The sequence below is a fragment of the Lactuca serriola genome, chromosome 6, assembly GCF_051521515.1.
Source record: "Lactuca serriola cultivar US96UC23 chromosome 6, Lser_US96UC23_V15, whole genome shotgun sequence".
Lineage (NCBI taxonomy): Eukaryota > Viridiplantae > Streptophyta > Magnoliopsida > Asterales > Asteraceae > Lactuca > Lactuca serriola.
The window spans coordinates 79,708,052-79,720,311 of NC_136413.1; the positions used below are offsets into that span (position 1 = coordinate 79,708,052).

The window sequence follows — 12,260 nt, forward strand, 5'->3', positions numbered from 1 at the left end:
ATAAAACTGAAGATTTTTTTCATAAACTATATAAAAATATTAAGATTCTTCTAAATTTTTTTCAAATAAAGCTATATCATCAGCCAACGTGTAAAAGTATAATTTTGAGACCATAGGGGTCAAAGTTATCAAAATGAAACTAAAGGGGGCAGAGATGCCACTATGCGTTGAAAGGGGGCGTGGTGCTATTTGAATCACCACTTTCCTTTGGATCAAAACCTCTTTGCTTCAAAGCCCAAACCCTCGCTCTCTGTGGCCGCCGAAACTCCTCTCACTCCCTCTTCCTAGGGTTTCTCTCTATCCCCTTCAAAACCCCAAACTATTTCTGGGTTTTATACCCTGTTTTTGAAGATCTATCAGTCTATCATCTCCAATCATGGCCGCCGTTGCTCCTCCCGCAGATCGTATCCTCTGTTTACTATGATTTTTCCTTTACTGAATTGTTTTTGCTGTAGCTCGATTCGAATTGTTTTGTTTTTTTATAAATTTAAATATGGTTTCATAGATCTGAGTTCTATGTGATTGGTAACTATATTGGTTGTAAGTCACAGAAAACCGAATCAAAATTCCGAGATTCGTGCTTGATCTTTTCTGATTTGGGTAAAGGTATTCCATTTTTTTTTATATTTCTATATCCCGCTCGACTAACTTTTTTCGTTTTGGCTCCGAAAGCTTCGTAGTATTAGATCCTCACGAACTATCGATTACTGTTTTGGTTCAAATGTTTATAGTGACCAATTTCTGTGAAACAATCGGATTTCCTTTACTTATTCTACTACAGAAGCTGCTGATTTGTTGAAGAATATGTCATTAGACTCTCAATCCAAGACCTTGGAGACTTCAGAGTCTGCTAAGAAGGTGAGGACTTTGTCTAAATTTGGTAATTCGAGATAATCTTCTTAATAATTCTACATGTTTCGTAACACTCGTTACCATTATCATAAACTTAATCATGTGGTTTGTTTACACCTTGCAGCCTTCTGTTGAAACCGGAAACAATGGCATCATTCAAAACCAACCTTTCGAAAGGTCTCTTACACCATTGATTCCAGATTTCATGGATCCAACAGTGGCTTACTATCCCAATGGCTACCCTTCTCCTGCTTATTACTATGGAGGTTATGAGGGCGCCACCAATGAATGGGACGACTATTCAAGATACGTAAACCCTGATGGAGTTGACATGTCTCATGGTGCTTATGGAGATAATGGATCACTCATGTATCCTGGTTATGGCTACACACCTTATGGTCCATATTCACCAGCTGGCTCACCAGTTCCAACCACCACCCATGATGGTCAAATCTATGGAGCTCAACATTACCAATACCCGACTCCATACTTCCAACCAATGGCTAACACCCCTTCTGTCCCTCTGAAAGTGGAGAATTCCAGATCTACCCCTGTGGACACCACCACCGGAAATCCCAATTCCATTATAAAGGGAACCACAAATTCTGCCCCTGTGAGACCACCGGTGTATCAGAATTCAGGTTTTAACCGTGGTGCACATAATTCGTTTCAAGATCCAAGATACGGGTTTGATGGGGTCCACTCTCCAATACCATGGTTAGACACCCCATTAAGAAACAATAACATCACTCCTCCTTTATTAAACACAAATGGGTTTTCTTCAAAGAATCAGAACGTTCGCCCTCATTCTCATCTCATGGTATGTAAAAAACTAAAAATCTAATCTTTCTTCATTACTTTTTCATATTCTTGATTCTTGATTATGAATTTTCAATTAAACGATTTGTTTGATTTGTAGAGTCCAAGACCAATGTCTGGCATAAATGCAGCAAATGCATACATGAATAGAATGTATCCAAACAAGTTATATAGTCAATATGGAAGCAACTATAATAGCTCTTATGGGAATGGCTGGATGACTGTTGATAACAAGTACAAGCCTAGAGGAAGAGGAGGAAACGGTTTCTTTGGTTACACCAATGAGAACATAGATGGTCTTAATGAGCTAAACAGGGGACCTAGAGCTAGAATAACAAGACCCCGAATCACCATATCTGTTAAAGGACAGAATGGTAATTTGACAAACATTGATGGTATCGATAAGGTGTGTGCAGCTCCAGATAAAGACCAATACAACCACACAGATTTCCCTGAAACTTATGAAGATGCCAAGTTCTTTATTATCAAGTCTTATAGTGAAGATGATGTTCACAAGAGTATCAAGTATAACGTGTGGTCAAGTACACAAAATGGAAACAAGAAACTTGAAGCTGCATATCAGGAGGCTCAACAGAAGCCTGGAAGATGCCCTGTTTTTCTTTTCTTCTCGGTATGGTTAATTACGGTTTTACCCTTCTGTTTTTTTTAAATGTCTAGTGTTTGATCTTTGTGATTGGTTTTGTAGGTGAATACAAGTGGACAATTTGTGGGTGTTGCTGAAATGGTGGGGCCAGTTGATTTTAACAAAAGCTTGGAGTATTGGCAACAAGACAAATGGATTGGTTGTTTTCCTGTTAAGTGGCATATTGTGAAAGATGTGCCTAATACTTTATTGAAGCATATTATTCTTGAAAACAATGAGAATAAACCTGTTACAAATAGCAGAGACACCCAAGAGGTAGTTTTTTTTTTTTATTTTTTTTATTTTTTTTTTTGGTTATGAGTTTATAATCTTTGTTTTTAATTTTGTGTTTTGGTTATTGAAAGTTGGTTTTTTGTTTTTGTATTAGGTGAAGTTGGATCAGGGGTTACAAATGATTAAGATATTTAAAGAGCATTCAAGCAAGCAATGTATATTGGATGATTTTGAGTTTTATGAAGATAGACAGAAGAGGATTCAAGAAAAGAAAGCAAAACAACAGCAGTTTCAGAAACAAACATGGGAAGAAAAACTCACCACTGTTGAGAACAAGAAAGATGAAGTGGAAAACAATCATGAGGCTAAAACGACAGTGAATGGTGTCGTTGCAAATGGTTGCTAGATGATATGTTTTTAAGGATAAATGTATACAAAAGGAGGTTTGAGGTTTGAGGGGGAAGGAAGACATGTAAAATAGGAAGGTTTTAGGTTTCTAACAGGTTTTTCATGTCTTTTTTTTATATGCTCTTTTTTTGGTGTTATATTTTTAAGGTTTTTGTGTTTATTTGCTTTGATTAATGCGTAGTAGTTTTTCATAATGGCATAATCCTCCTCCCTTGTAAAATCAAGTCCAAGAATACATTTGTGTCCCATCTTTCTTTATTTTAGGTTATTTTCTATTATCCAATTTTCTTCTATTTAACTTTAAGAAAATTATTTCTACAAAAATCATTCTATTTTGATAATTTTTACCCAAAAGCTGAGATTTAAAAAAAAAAGAGAAATTAAATATTCTCCTACCTAATGAAATGATACATTATAATATTGATACTCGATTAATGAGATTTAATGATATTTTAGGATATTAACATTTAAATGGATAGGAGGATTAATAGGTAGGAAGATTAATTTTAATTTCTCAAAAAAATAAAAACACTATAAAACTTAAGATTTAGAAAAACCATTATAGTTAAAATTACAAAAACATATTTAACAAGAAAAAAAATCTCCAAATATGTTTTGCAATTCAGAAAAACTCGTCGTATGATACGACAATAATGAGTCCATTAAACGAGAGGTACTAACTAACTTTTCTATAAAACTCATGTTATTGTTTTCAAGCTAAACAAATCCACCCTCAAAATTGTCTAAAATCCCTACTTAAAAAGCCACAAAATTCAAAATTCAAAATTCTTCTGGGTGATATATTTGTTCAATCGACGAATAAATTGGCATAAAAGCCAAACACAAATTGAATTCTCTCACTCCCATACACTACTGTTGATTCTTTCTAAACTCTGTTAGCACTGGATATATATTTTCAAAGGCAGTGTATGTCTCTTCTCTAACCTACAATAAAACACCATAAAAAAAGTTATAAAAATAAAATAAAAAATATATATATGTATGTATAAACTATTAAAATCTCACACCTTAGCTCCAGTAAGAACAATTTTCCCAGAAACAAAAATGAGCAACACGATTTTAGGTTGCTTCATACGGTAAATCAATCCAGGAAACAGTTCCGGCTCATACTGCAAAAAAATAAAAAATAATTATTTAAAATAAGTTGAGTTTGATTAGAGAAACAAATAAAAAAGAAACTTACACTTGAGAAAGCACCATGAGAGTATGCAAGTCCTTCAAGTCTAATTGGAAATTTTACATCACATGATCCAACTATATTCTGGATCTTGAAATCCTAAAAAATTAAACAAAATATTTCATTAATTTTTTTTTGAATAATATGAAATATATGAGATTGTTTAAGTTTTACCTTAAATTTTGCCGGGAAACCAAGCTTTTGTATAATTCGGGCATACTGAACAAGAATCAAGTCTTTTAAACATTACAATAAAAGAGAAAAAAAAACGAAAATAGTAACACTATATGATTGATTTAGCCTTTATCTCCAAAAAATGATTTTTTTTAATAAAAAGATCATAGTAATAATCCTCATGTACCTTTCTTGCTGCTAATTTTGATTGCTGTTCACTCTTAGCTCCTGTACAAACCTGAAGAAACAAAGTACGATATCCATATGAATATGAAGAAAAACAGCCAAAATAAAAGGGAAATAACAAGATACTAATTAGATACAAGAATATTTGCTTGATAATAAAATATAAATTTAGAATAAAAAGTTACCATTTTCCCAGAAGCAAAGATTAATGCTGTAGTCTTGGGTTCTCTTATCCTCATAATAACAGCAGCAAAACGCTGGATGGAGTACATACACAAACAACAATAAGTGAATGTTTTTAACTGGAGGAAAAAGGGTATCAGATTTTTATGATTATTTCTTCACCTGTGATTAAAACATTCATAAGTAATTTCTACAGAAAGGAGCAATATTTGATTTCAACATTAACAAATACTACATACCTTAGGGTTGTATTCTGCATTTCGAGCTTGTAATGCTATAGCTTTCAAATCCAACTTGCAGTCAAGATTGACAGTAGACACTATGTTTCTACAAATATATATAAAAAAACATTGTAAAAATAATGAAAGGATGTTGCTATTCTCAATGCTCTTAAGAAAAAGGGGGGTTACACAAGTCCATTAGTAGATACAAAATCAATGAGTGGATATAAAAAGCATTGTAAAATGCATACTAAGACCACTTTTTTATGATTTTGTTTAACTTGATGTGTCTATATTGGTATAGACTATCAGAAACATGACTGATGCTACTTGTTCTCACCAAAGAAGAATCAATTAAGAACTTACTGAAGAGTAGGGACAATTCCAGATGGGTGTCTGATGAGATCAACCGGTTGGCTCCCTTCAAGCGCTTGATCCGCCATCAAACCCTCCTCCTTATCCCTTCTCTAACTCTACAGTTCAATCAACACCTTCAGCGAATGAACCTTTTCCCAATCAAATTAGTCCTACAAAAAGAATCATCGCCATAAACCAACTTTCCCAAACCCGTATTCGAAGATATTTTAGTTTCACAATTCACTAATTCTTTGATTGACAGATGCTACTAATGTAAAATTAAATCTACAACATACAGACTATTAATAATCTCCCGATTACAGACCAGAAAGTAGTGATTCTTTAACTATCCGGCCACCCTCTTCGAATGTGGGATCTTAGATTAGGGTTTCTGGAAATTCCGAGATGGGTTCAAAATTAAAATCAATGGGAAACGCAGGAGACTGAGAATTGACGAACGTTGCAGATGATTTGATGTAAGGCGGGTAGGAATTTGAAGGAGTAGATGTTTATATAGGTAAGGGAGATTCGAAGGGGGATATATAGAGGAAGGGGGATGAGAAGCACTGAACGAATGAACGATATGGGAAGCAAGGGTTGGGTCTATGGGCGGCTTTGGATGTCTTTTATATCATGCCATAAATACCCCTGTTTAGTCAACGCGTTCGTGGGTATTAAATTGTTAATTGTATATAGTAAATAGTAGAGAAATTGATTTATTAAGGTATTTAATTTAATTTTTTGATTTGTATATATGTTATGTGTTATATGTTATTTTGTATTATGTGGTTAGCGGGCGGGGCCTAAAAAAAATAGATTTGTATCCGAGCGGGGCTCGAAGCCAGGCGGGGCCTGGAGCGGCAGGGCCGTTGTAATGGGCGAGGCCCGAGGGTAGGGGATGAGCCCCAAAATAGCGGGCGTGGCCCAGTATGTGCTATATGTGTTTGTGCACGGAATGTGGTAGGTTGGGGAACTCACTAAGCTTTGTGCTTACGGTTTTCAGTTTTGATTTCAGGTACTTCCGGTAGCGGAGGGAAGAGCTCGGGGTGATCGCATGACACACACCATTAATTAGACAGCCTGGGATGTTTTACTCTGATAATGAGAATATGTTTTGAATTAATACTATGAATGTATGTTATGAATGATGACATGGCTTTTATAAATATGGTTTTAGTAATGTTTAAATAAAAGTTTCAGTCGTGATTTTTGGGACGTATCAAGTTGGTATCAGAGCCTTGGTTTGAGGGATTCGGACATACTCTCGGTCCCACTACAACGGCCCCGCCGCTCTAGGCCCCGCCTGACTTCGAGCCTCGCTCGGATACAAATCTATTTCTTTTAGGCCCCGCCCGCTAAGCACGTAATAAAAAATAGCATATAACACATAACTGAACATACCCTACTGTATTCCTGTCCTAAGGCCTCGCCTCTCTTGGGCCTCGCCCCTATCCTGTTACTAGTGAGTCATGGAACCCCGTCCAAACTCCTACTGTAAGTAAGATACGGGCCCCCCCGCCCACACTCACTCCATACCTATCTCGGGCCTCGCCCCTGCTCTGCTACTAATGAGATATGGAACACCATCCATACTCTATTGTTGGTGAGATACGGGACCTCTCCCACACTCACCTCCCTACTAGGCACATACATGCATCACACAGACAACAAGTATACTCTATCAAGAAAACCACTCCTTGGGCACCCGCTCGACATTGGACCTTGGTCCTGAATATCATAATAGCAAACAGTGCCTAGGGCTAACCCCCGGGTCTTCCTACTCATAACTACATGGGCTGACATTGTGGCCGTAGACCCATTCACATAAAGGGAAACTCACATGCACTGCTGAACTTTGCTGGTAACCCACTGGCTGTTGTCCGACAATTCTTTGAACCGCTGCTCCACTAGCTCCCCGAGCTACCAATATCAATATATATATATATATATATATATATATATATATATATATATATATATCACTTAGATCCAAACTGAACTCTAGAAGCCAACTAAGTCCACTCTTGACAAAGTCAAAGTCCTGGTCAAAGTCTACCTTCCTGACTGACTCTACTTGCCGAGTCAACCCATTGACTCGTCGAGTCCTTATACTCAGAAACTCTCACAATACGCCTCAACTCATCGAGTCACTCCGCCGACTCGTCGAGTTCAACGATCTCTGAGTCCCATCCTGTCCAACTCACTGAGTCACCACTCAACTTACCGATCTAAGTCTTAACCAGAAAAGGTTGAGGTTCTACGATCCAACTCTTCGAGTCCAAGAACAGAATCGCCGAGTCCATGGCAATCTTCAACACACTCCCCGATCTGTTCTTCCAACTCGTCGAGTTCCTGCCTATCTTCATCCAACTCGTCGAGTCCACCCATGTGACTTGCCGAGTAGCTTCAGTTCTTAATCCATATAGTGGATTTTCGAGCCATGCAGGGGCTCCATCTTGTAGATCCACTCTTCCAAAGTCTATTCCTCACGTAAAGTTGAAACTTTACGTGAAACCAAGGAGCTATAGGCTTAAAACATTCTAGGGCTAGGGTTTGGGGCAAACATGCAATACCAACACACCAAGAACTGATACTTTATGGGTCTCTGGGTCAAGACACACCTAGATCTGAAGTGGCAACCTCAGATCTGGACTTCTAGCTCGAAAAGGCTCCTTATCATATCAAAATGGCCCCAAAACATCATCCATGAGAAGATCTAAAAGCAACAAAGGCAAGGTGACAGATTGTTACCTTCAAACTGATGCTCACAACAAAAGGGTTGGATCCTCCAGCTCCTTAGTGGTCAAATCCTCCAAATCTTCCTCTTGCAAAAGCCCCAAACTCACTTTCTTCCTTCTCTCACTCAACTTAGGGTTTGGAATCGTGTATAACTGCTTCTGGCCAACAAGGGGGACTAAGGAGAGGACATAAGGTCCTTTAAATAGGGTGCAAACCCTCAGATTAGGGATTTCCTCGCTCTGACCAGACTCACCAAGTCCACTTACCGACTCGCCGAGTCGGTCACTTATTCCATAACCCGGATCTCGCTCCGACTCGTCGAGTTCACCTATGGACTCGACGAGTTGACCCCTTACTTAGGGTTTTCCTTTCCTTTCTTAGTCTTTCTGATTCTAGGTGTTACACCTATGATCATAGTACAATATACTCATAATTCCTTAACCTTATAAGGTACTCCATAACCCACTAGTCAACCCCTGGTCAAAGTCAAAGTCCTCAGTCAAGGTCAACAGTCCATGTTGACCCCCAACTCGCCGAGTACCCTCGGCTACTCGCAGAGTTCCTTGAAGCACATTCCAACTCGCCGAGTCATCGGGGTGACTCGTCGAGTTCCTTTGATTCTTGACCAAAGTTTTAAGGCCATCCGTTGAGTTGCCTCCTTGCAACTCGACGGATACACACACATACATATCCTAGGGAAAACTCATCCGACTCGCCGAGTTGTTCTTCAACTCGTCGAGTCTTATGGTAATCTTCATTGGACTCGTCGAGTTCACGACCATCTTCATGTGACTCGCCGAGTCCATTCAGTCCTTTTCCCATACATACTTTATTTGAGCCATGCAGCGACTCGAAATCACATATCCAAGCTTCTAGGGCATGCTTATCACGTAAAGTTGCAAACTTTACATGCATGCATGGCTATAAAGGCTCTAAATGCCCATTTTAAGTTCTTAATGGAGCTTCATGCTCAAGAGGGACCTCAATCATGACCAAAACTGTAACTTTATGCTTCTAGAATCCAAGGAGGGTCCAGATTTGAAGTTAACACCTCAGATCTAGCCCCTTCCTCATCTTTCCAACTTAATATCTCACAAAAACCCTAAAACTCAACCAATAGAAGAGATCACAAGGAAAAAGGCGATTTGGTTACCTCCAGAAGATGATAACTGAGATAAGTATTGATTACCACACTATACTTGCTCCAATATCCTTCTCCTCCAAGCCTCTCCCTACAAAGATCCTCTTTTCAAGCTTTAAACACACAATGGGCACACACATATATTAGGGTTTTAAGGAGCTCTCAAAGATTGTAAAGAGGCCAAGGAGGGTGAGGCTCCTTTAAATAGAGTTGCAAACCCCGGGATTTAGGGTTTTATCTGCCAGCTCCTACTCGCCGAGTCCCACTATGGACTCGTCAAGTAAGTCACTTAACTCGCGAACCCACCCCGCTGCTACTCGACGAGTAGGGCAACCAACTCGTCGAGCAGGGCCTAACCCAAAAAATCTTATTTAAACAATACTTGAGAATCGGTGCATTACAACTCTCCCCCACTTGAACTAGAATTCGCCCTTGAAGTCCGTTGAAAAGAACAATGCCGGGTAATGCTCGCGCATCTCCGCCTCTGGCTCCCATGTCCACTCATATCCCTTCCGATGTTCCCACTGTACCTTTACTAAAGATATTTCCTTGTTCCGTAGAATCTTCTTCTTCCTTTCCAAAATAGCCACAAGCCTCTCCACATAGTTCAGGCGCTCATCGACCAGAATATCATCCAACGATACCACTGCCTCATGGTCCATAATGCATTTTCGCAATTGCGAAGCATGAAATGTGTTGTGGATCCGGCTAAGCTCCTCCGGAAGCTCTAGTCTATAAGCCACCATGCCAACCCTGGCAACAATCCTGAACGGACCAATGAAACGGGGACCCAATTTTCCCCTCTTTCTGAAGCGGATCACACCCTTCCAGGGTGAGACCTTCAGGAGAACCATGTCACCCACCTGAAATTCCAGCTCAGATCGGCGTCGGTCGGCCTAACTTTTCTGCCGACTCTGAGCGGTCTGCACTCGCTGTCTAATCTGCTGTATCATCTCGGTAGTTTGCAGAACTACCTCTGTCCGACCCATCACCCTGTGCCCAACCTCGCCCCAGCAGACTGGGGTCCTACACTTCCGCCCATACAACAGCTCGAAAGGCGGGGCGCCAATACTGGAATGATAGCTGTTGTTGTAGGTGAACTCTCCAAGCGGTAGGTGGGAATCCCAACTCCCACCGAAATCAATGACACATGCCCTCAGCATATCCTCGAAGGTCTGAATGGTCCACTCACTCTGCCCATCAGTCTGCGGATGGAACGCCGTGCTAAAATGCAGTCGCGTACCCAGTTCCTCATGGAGCTTCTGCCAAAAACGGGAAGTAAACCTGATATTTCGATCGGAAACGATAGAGACTGGAACCCCATGGCAAGAGACAATCTCTCTGACGTACAGGTCGGCCAACTTTTCTGCCAACGAACTCTCCCGTATGGCTAGGAAATGGGCACTCTTGGTCAATCGATCCACGATGACCCATATAACATCGAACCCCCTTGCCATCTTCGGAAACTTCGTGATGAAATCTATCGCGATCCGTTCCCATTTCCACATGGGAATCTCTAGAGGCTGCAACTTTCCATGCGGCCTCTGATGCTCGGCCTTGACCATCCTACATGTCAAGCACCTCTTAACAAACCAAGCGATATCTCGCTTCATACCAGGCCACCAATAAATCGAACTCAAATCACAGTACATCTTGGTGGCTCTCGGGTGAATAGAAAAACGAGACTTATGAGCCTCCTCCATCACTGTCTGCCAGACCCCTCCGGACATCGAAACCCAAACTCGACTGTAACGGGTCAACAATCTGTGGCTATCCTGAACAAACCGGGCACTTTCGCCCTTAATCTTCTCCAACTTCCAGTTCTCTGGTCTCATACCCTCAATCTGAGCATCCCTGACGAAACCCACCAGCGGGAATCCACTGTTATCCTCATATACCTGGCTGGGGTTGAGGACCCAGCTGACTTGCGGCTCAAAGCATCCGCAACCACATTCGCTCTACCAGGATAGTAAAGGATCTCACAATCATAGTCCTTGACCACATCCAGCCACCTGCGCTGCCTCATATTCAGGTTTGGCTAATCCATGATGTGCCTCAAACTCTTGTGATTCATATATATAGTACATCGGACCCTGTACAGATAATGCCTCCAAATCATGAGAGTGAAAACCACCACTCCCAACTCAAGATCGTGCGTAGGGTATCTCGTCTCATGCGGCTTCAGCTGCCGTGATGCATAGGCTACCACCCGCCTTCTCTGCATGAGGACTGCCCCCAAGCCTGTGATGGACGCATCACAATATACCACAAAATCCTCAACCCCCTCGGGGAGTGTCAACACCGGAACCTCGCATAAACATCGCCGAAGGGTCTCAAATGCCCTCTGCTGCTCAGGGCCCCACCGAAAATCCACCCCCTTCCTCGTTAGATGAGTGAGGGGTACGACAACCTTGGAGAAATCGCGAATGAATCTCCGATAATACCCTGCTAAACCCAAGAAACTTCTTATGTCTGAGGGAGATTTCAGAGTCTCCCATTGCATAACCGCCTCCACCTTGGACGGATCGACCAAAATCCCTTCCTGGTTAACGAGATGTCCGATGAACTGGATCTCTCATAACCAAAACTCGTATTCGAGAACTTGGCATACAGTCGTTCTCGCCTCAAAACCTCCAGCAGCTCTTTGAGATGTTCCTCATGCTGCTCTCGGGTCTTGGAATACACCAAGATATCATCTATGAACATAATGACCGAGCGATCGAGCATCAGTCTACAGACTCGGTTCATCAAATCCATGAACACTGCTGGCGCATTGGTGAGCCCAAACGGCATCACCATGAACTCGTAATGACCATAGCGAGTCCGAAACACGGACTTCTCCACGTCTTCCTCCCTCACCCTGACCTGGTGGTATCCTGATCTCAAATCAATCTTGGAAAACCAAGATGCACCCTGCAACTGATCGAAAAGACCGTCTATCCTCGGGAGCGGATAACGGTTCTTCACCGTTAACTTGTTCAGCTCCCTATAGTCAATGCACATCCTGTGCAAACCGTCCTTCTTCCTAACGAAAAGGATCGGTGCTCCCTAGGGTGAACTGCTTGGACGAATAAACTGCTTACCCAGCAGGTCCTGCAACTGAGA

At 41.0% G+C, this 12,260-nt stretch overlaps 2 protein-coding genes across 2 annotated transcripts; one reads left to right on the forward strand and one right to left on the reverse strand.

Moving 5' to 3' along the window:
* The first annotated feature begins 227 nt into the window (after window positions 1-227).
* Window positions 228-3,214, forward strand: LOC145059289 (YTH domain-containing protein ECT4-like). The gene is made up of 6 exons (XM_079007144.1): window positions 228-404; window positions 782-858; window positions 977-1,672; window positions 1,772-2,302; window positions 2,378-2,590; window positions 2,703-3,214. The coding sequence occupies exons 1-6, from the start codon at window positions 377-379 to the stop codon at window positions 2,952-2,954; spliced, it is 1,797 nt and encodes a 598-aa protein (XP_078863270.1). The 5' UTR covers window positions 228-376; the 3' UTR covers window positions 2,955-3,214.
* Window positions 3,215-3,625: 411 nt separating this feature from the next.
* LOC145059290 (TATA-box-binding protein) lies at window positions 3,626-5,876 on the reverse strand. The gene is made up of 9 exons (XM_079007145.1): window positions 5,601-5,876; window positions 5,285-5,445; window positions 4,937-5,024; window positions 4,700-4,771; window positions 4,516-4,566; window positions 4,329-4,373; window positions 4,161-4,253; window positions 3,985-4,086; window positions 3,626-3,901 (listed from the first exon to the last, which is right to left on the reverse strand). The coding sequence occupies exons 2-9, from the start codon at window positions 5,359-5,361 to the stop codon at window positions 3,827-3,829; spliced, it is 603 nt and encodes a 200-aa protein (XP_078863271.1). The 5' UTR covers window positions 5,362-5,445; window positions 5,601-5,876; the 3' UTR covers window positions 3,626-3,826.
* Between the last annotated feature and the right edge of the window lie 6,384 nt (window positions 5,877-12,260).

Bases quoted from the DNA above. Each gene is read 5' to 3' on its own strand.
- LOC145059289 (XM_079007144.1), top strand. From the start codon at position 377: ATGGCCGCCGTTGCTCCTCCCGCAGATC. The intron at 405-781 runs GTATCCTCTGTT...ATTCTACTACAG, and splicing joins CGTTGCTCCTCCCGCAGATC to AAGCTGCTGATTTGTTGAAG. The intron at 2,591-2,702 runs GTAGTTTTTTTT...TTTTTGTATTAG, and splicing joins ATAGCAGAGACACCCAAGAG to GTGAAGTTGGATCAGGGGTT.
- LOC145059290 (XM_079007145.1), bottom strand. From the start codon at position 5,361: ATGGCGGATCAAGCGCTTGAAGGGAGCCAACCGGTTGATCTCATCAGA. The intron at 4,254-4,328 runs GTAAAACTTAAA...TTAATTTTTTAG, and splicing joins GTTTCCCGGCAAAATTTAAG to GATTTCAAGATCCAGAATAT. The intron at 3,902-3,984 runs GTGTGAGATTTT...GTTTTATTGTAG, and splicing joins TTGTTCTTACTGGAGCTAAG to GTTAGAGAAGAGACATACAC.